Source organism: Dipodomys spectabilis, unplaced genomic scaffold (assembly GCF_019054845.1).
Source record: "Dipodomys spectabilis isolate Male_0828 unplaced genomic scaffold, ASM1905484v1 ptg000225l, whole genome shotgun sequence".
NCBI lineage: Eukaryota > Metazoa > Chordata > Mammalia > Rodentia > Heteromyidae > Dipodomys > Dipodomys spectabilis.
The window spans coordinates 2,360,551-2,367,281 of NW_024870902.1; the positions used below are offsets into that span (position 1 = coordinate 2,360,551).

At 40.4% G+C, this 6,731-nt stretch overlaps 1 protein-coding gene across 1 annotated transcript; it reads left to right on the forward strand.

Annotated features, from left to right (window-relative positions):
- Positions 1-274: 274 nt before the first annotated feature.
- Positions 275-1,375, forward strand: Tram1l1 (translocation associated membrane protein 1 like 1). The gene has a single exon (XM_042697605.1). The coding sequence runs from the start codon at positions 275-277 to the stop codon at positions 1,373-1,375; it is 1,101 nt and encodes a 366-aa protein (XP_042553539.1).
- Positions 1,376-6,731: the final 5,356 nt, after the last annotated feature.

Sequence of the window (6,731 nt, forward strand, 5' to 3'; positions counted from 1 at the left end):
CCTTGCTGTTGATTGATTTCTTTTTTTTTTTTTTTTCTTTTGCAGGCGGCCGCGGCGACCCAGGCCAGCTTAGGGGATGGGGCGCGGGGTCCCCGGAGCTGCAGTGGCGGCGGCGGCGGCGATGGCGCGGTGAGGACCGAACCCGGGGATTAGGGGAAGCGGCTGCGGTGCGCGAGCGCGCGTGCAAGCGCCTGGCAGAGAGGGGGGGGAAAGAAAAAGCAGCATCTCCCCCCCCCCCTTTCCTCCCTCCCTTCCTCCCCCGGGGAGCGCCAAGATGGGACTCCGTAAGAAGAGCGCCAAGAATCCCCCGATGCTGAGCCAGGAATTCATCCTGCAGAATCACGCGGACCTCGTCTCGTGCGTGGGCATGTTCTTCGTGCTGGGGCTGATGTTCGAGGGCACGGCCGACGTGTCCATCGTGTTTCTGACGCTGCAGCACGGCGTGGTGGTCCCCGCAGACGAGGAGCCGGAGGGCACCAAGACCCTCTATCATTATGGGGTGAAGGATCTGGCCACGGTGTTCTTCTACATGCTGGTGACCATCATCCTGCATGCCACCATCCAGGAGTACGTGCTGGATAAGATCAGCCGGAGGATGCAGTTCACCAAGGCCAAGCAGAACAAATGCAACGAGTCCGGCCAGTTCAGCGCCTTCTACTTGGTGTCTTGCATCTGGGGGACCTTCATCCTCATCTCGGAAGACTGCCTGTCGGACCCGGCTCTCCTGTGGAGAGCTCAGGGCCACAACATGATGACGTTCCAGATGAAGTTCTTCTACATCTCGCAGCTGGCTTATTGGTTCCACGGGTTTCCAGAACTCTACTTCCAGAAAATCAAGAAGCAGGACATCCCCAGCCAGCTGATCTACATCGGGGTGCACCTGTTCCACATCGCCGGCGCTTACCTTCTGTACCTCAACCACCTGGGGCTCCTTCTCTTGGTGCTGCATTATCTGGTGGAGTTGCTCTCCCATCTGTGCGCCCTGGTGTATTTCAGCGATGAGAAGTATCAGAAAGGGGTGTCTCTGTGGACTTTTGTATTTATCCTGGGGAGACTGGTGACGTTGATCGTGTCTGTGGTCACCGTGGGCCTTCACCTGGCCGGATCCCCGGGTCGGAGCACCGACGCCATCAGCGGGAATGTCAATGTGTTGGCCGCTAAGATCGCGGTCCTGTCGTCCAGTTGTTCCATCCAGGCGTACATCACATGGACCTTGATTACCGTGCGTCTGCAGAGGTGGGTGGAGGATGCGAACCTGCAGGCCTCCTGTGTGAAGAAGCGACGGTCCAGGTCTTCGAGAAAAGGCACCGAAAATGGAGTGGAAGCTACCCAGAGAGCTGACGCTCTCCCAAAGAGGAAAGAGAAATCTTCCTAGTGAATGACCGGTTCCTGGAGTCCGGGCTCGCAAGATCTTGTCTGCGCTTGTCGTGTTCTCTCTCTGTGATAGTCTATGATTCAGACTAGTTTTGTGATCGGTGACTGTTGATCTTGTATGATTTCCTGTATTTTCTATGACATTTGAGCGGAGGTGATCTTGAGTGAAGGGGTGAAAAAAAGACCTAAGTGTGAAATAGTGTGAAAATAGTTGGGGAGTTACCATCATATTTCTTTTGGTTTTTACCTAGAACTTGTCTATCCCTAGTAATTCATGACCACGACAATGAACTTCTGCCTATCGGTGAGACAATTAACTGCCTCTCCTTCACTCACCTTTTGTGATATTTGAAGAAAAAAAAAAGTGGTTAGAGCAGATGCAGTGTTGACGATCTTTTCCGGGAGAAAATGGAAATTTCCTATAAAGCTTGACGTCAGATGAATGAATATTCCCTATCAGAGATATTGTTTTCGGAGTTTACAACTGAGAAAACAATCCTGTGCTTTATTTTAAACATCGTGATGTTTAGTGCTATGTCCCAATTAAAAAAAAATAAATAAAATGCTAGTAGATAACATCTCTGGAAATTGGTTGACCCCAAGAATCTTCAATAAGTATGAAAATATTACTTATGGGAAAGCTCTCCCAGCCCATTTTAAATTATTATAAGAGGGAATTCACATTAAATAATGTCAGAAAAAAATCAGAGGTAATCTTTTTGTCCCTATGTTTATTAATTTTTCTTAGAATATTCATAAATTTGGTAAAAAAGAGGTCTGAGAATATCGTTTAACCTGTAAGCCTTTTTGAAAAATAATGCTTAATTTACATGTTTAAAAACAAAGTAAATTACAAATTGGAAAACATTTGATGCATTGAACTTACGTTATTTGAAAATAAAGTGGATAGTCTCATGACAGACTTGAAAAAAATATTGTTACAATGATAGTTTGCTTACATTTTTCTGGGGTTAAGGGGGCAGACCTAGAGCTTGAACTCAGGTCCTTGGCGCTGTCCCTGAGATTTATTTTTTTTGCTCAAGGCTGATGCACTATGACTTGAGCCACAGCTTTACTTCTGGCTTTTTGCTGGTTAATTGTAGATAAGAGTCCCATGGACTTTCCTACCGGGCTACCTTTGAACCAAGATGCTCAGATCTTAGTCTCCTCAGTAGTAGGATTACAAGTAGGAGCCATTGGTGACCAGCTGCTTCCTTCTATGTTCAATTGAGAACTATCTAAATAAGACATATATTGGTTAATATAGATCATATTATATATTTAATATATTACATAATTACATATAATATATAAATTTATATAAATAAGCATATAGTTAAATATAAATAAACATTTAAGTATATGTTCATTTAAGTATATGTTTATTTATATAAATATATTTCATTTCTATATTATAAGTGTTTATATGCTTTTTTCAAGGATATAATTCTTGCAGATATGCTAGAGTAAGGCCATTTATTTTCCTCACTTATATTTTCTCCTGTTTTGTTTCATTGTGATCTTGATATTTCTCTCTTAGGTTTATTCTAGTAATTAACTTTTCTAGTCAGTGCAGTTCCTGAAACTTAAACTCTGTATACTTATACCACATACCCCAGACAAAAAAGCTACTCTATGAAAAACTTCCTTAGCTATTTTGTCTGCTTTCAAAGGTAAATGACAAGATCAGATTTCTTTCTTCCTTCCTTTTCTTTTTCGTTTATTTTGTTAGCTTTAGGCCTTGAACTTAAGGCCTGGACCCTGTCCCTGAGCAATTTTGCTCAAGGTTAGCACTCTAACACTTTGAGCCAAATATCCACTTCCAGTTTTCTGATGGTTAATTGGAGAAAAGAGTGTCATGGATTTTTCTGCCTGGGCTAGCTTTGAATCACAATCCTCAGATCTCAGCTTCCTGAGGAGCTAGGATTACAGGCATGAGCCACCAGTGGGTGGCTTCAGATTTCTTCTTATTCATCATTGTAACTTTATTTTCCTGTAATGCTAAATCCCATGGTACCACATGGTTTGAGTCCCCAAGTAAAATATCTCATATTTCAAAATTATCTTTAAAAGATATTTTCTACTCCTCCTAGGTAAAAGAGCTCTTTCTCATAGCCTTCATATTCAAAGAATTTATCAATTACTTTTTTTTTTTTTTTTGGTCGTGAGGCTTTAACTCTAGGCTTGGGTGCTATCCCTCAGCTCTTCAGCTCAAGGTGAGCCCTCTACTGCTTGAGCCACAGTGCCACTTCTGGTTTTCTAGTGGTTTATTGGAAATAAAAGTCTCATGGACTATTCTGCCCGGGCTGGCTTTGAACCAGGGTCCTCAGATCTCAGCCTCCTGAGTAGCTAGGATTACAGGCATGAGCCACCAGCACCCAGCCCCTTTCTAGTGTTTTCTATTGAATAAAATACCAGATTACTGACAGAGACATATTTCCATAGCTGTTGGTTAGAATCATGGTAAGGATTACTAAAATTAACACCTAGATGTAATTGTGATTGGCTTTTTTCCTTATTGGAGTAGCTATAAATGTAACAGTTCAACCCCAAATATCTTTTAACCTTACTCCTGGCAATGAATTTCTTATTTGCTACACATTTAGTGTGTGAAGTGTTACAGATCTGATTCAAACTGGTAAGAGACACTAGAAGAACTATTGTTTCACATTATTAATATTACCAAAAGCTAATATGGCCTTGGCAATAAAGATTATTAGGAACCAGATAGAATTCACAGTATATTCTTAGTTCTCTCTCCCCTTACATTCACTCATTTACTTCCTGCATAGCAGTAGCTGACTATAGCTATTCTAAATTTTACTTACTCAACCCTCTGTGGTAGGGAGAAGGAGACAAAACTGATTTCTAAAATTCCCTGAGCATGAAGCTTACCTTTGGTGAATTCTTCTGAAGTGTTGTACACTATACATATCCATTTAAGTTGCGTGGTTTGATTCATCAGTGGAAGGAGGCAAAGCTGTTTTCATGTAAAATATGGGTTTGCAGGAATTGGCAGTTATTGAGAAGGGAAAATAAAAAAGAAGAATCCTGGGCACCTATCAACTGTTCATGAGTTGTCAATATTGTCAGAAAATGAATGGAGGACAAATGCACTATGAAAACAACATTGCAAATGAAATTCATCCTGATACCAATTGTTCAGGGCCTCTTTAAAAAGTTCTCAAAGAAAATAAAATTCACCCTCCTGTCATAATAAACCTCAGTGCAATAACTGATCACTGCAAAAGAGGAATTCATAAATACAAATATAAGAAATAAATTTTATTAAATACATGCAAGTTCAGAGAATTGCTTTACAACAAAGACTGAAAACTCCAAAAGATACTTATGGAAATTGAATTTTCAGATTCTGTTCTGATTTATTAGCTTATATGTTTGTCAAATATTAATGTTGAAATATGAATGGAAGGCATATATTTCTTAGGATGATTCAAAGTACAATTTTCTTTTAAATCTACAATTCTTCTAGCATTTAATTAATAGTTTATTTCATTTTTCCCAACAAATAATTTGAACACATTTCTCAACCTGTAAGTTTTAGGTCTTACCCTAGAGATAAATATAACTCCATTTCAATAAGGAAATAACAGTTTTATAGAACATTGCTTCATTTACTTTCAGAACTATTTGTTTATCTGTAGGAGAATCATCCACAGCCATCACAATTTATTCTTGGAATAAATTCAAGAGGATTCCAGTTACCATGTTAATAACTTAAAACTTCCTCAAGGATGTAAAATATTCAGATAGCCTTTTAATTGAGCAAAATGGGAGTCAAGTTTGAATTTCTCATTCCATTAGACAGAGAATCAGTTACATAGTATAACCATTAAAAAGAGTTTTTACTAATTCTTTACACAGGAAATTTCATATTGTAACAGTTTCTAAGAGGAAACTCGGGAAAAATAGATGGAGAATGTGTCCTGGCAGAAAATGTGTTCCAGTTGGGCCGGTAGTCCTTTCTTTTTTTTGGGGGGGGGGTCCGGTCGTGGGCCTGAACTTTGGTCCTGGGCGCTGTCCCTCAGCCCTTCAGCTCAGGATTAGCACTCTACCACTTGAGCCACAGCGCCACTTCTGGCTTTTTTTCCTGCTTATTTGGTGCTGAGGAATCGAACCCAGGGCCTCATGCATGCAAGGGAAGTGCTCTACCACTGAGCCACCTTCCCAGCCCTCGGTAGTCCTTTCTGTGTCAATGAAAGTTCCTAATTTTTTTGTGTCAGTCTTGGGGCATGAACTCAGGGCCTGGGAACTGTCCCTGAGCAATATTTGCTCAAGGCTAGTGCTCTAGCACATTATGTCACAACACTACTTCCGGTTTTCTGGTAGATAATTGGAGATAAAAGTCTCATGGCTTTTCCTGCCTGGGCTAGTTCTGAACTGTGATCCTCAGATCTCAGCTTCCTGAGTAGCTAGGGTTACAGGAGTGAGCCACGGGTGCCTAGTTTGGAGGTTCCTAATTTTGATCAGAAATTTTATATTCTCAATTTTAAATTCTGAATTCCTCTAAATTTCTCTGAACCTAATGATTGTTTCTTCATTACATTATTTGAATTAATCTACTGCCAATAAAATTCTATCTACACTGACAACAGGAGAGTTATATCTACTAATGATTCTTAATTATGTGGGAAAATTGTCACATATTCTCCAAATGAAATTATATATTTCCAAAAGCCTTGAATATTCTGATAATTATTCTGTCCATAGAGTGTCTCAATTATGCCATTCAATTCCCTGTTATGAAGTCCTTTGTTGCTCCTGACACATTTCTGGCAGATTTTACATTAAATGTGGGATAAGATATGAAAAAATCACTGGATGGTCTACTCTGGAGGCTGAGATCTAAGAACTGCTGTTTGAAGCCAGCCAAGGTAGGAAAATTCATTAGACTCTTATCGCTAATTAACTAACTAACTAATTAAATAAATAAAGCAAGCATGGCTCTGCCTTGGACACAAAAACCCAAGGACAGCATCTGGGTCCCGAGTTCAGGCCTCCAAAATATTAAGACATCTGCTTCTGAAGTTATTTGCCTCTAGTTTTCTGTCATGATGGGTGACATATTATATTGTAGTATAGAGTATATATATGTATGTATATATATATACACATACACACATATGTGTATGGACATATATACACACACACATATATATGTATATATATTCATGTTAAAAATACATTGCTGTACCAGGCACCTGTGGCTCATGCCACAGTAATCATAGCTACTCAGGAGGCTGAGATTTAGGAATCATGGTTCAAAGCCAGCCCAGGCAGGAGAGTCTGTGAGACTCTTATCTCCAATAAACCTTTCAGAAAACCAGATGTGGTGC

Excerpts from the sequence above, each read along its gene's own strand:
- Tram1l1 (XM_042697605.1), top strand. The coding sequence starts at position 275 with ATGGGACTCCGTAAGAAGAGCGCCAAGAATCCCCCGATGCTGAGCCAG.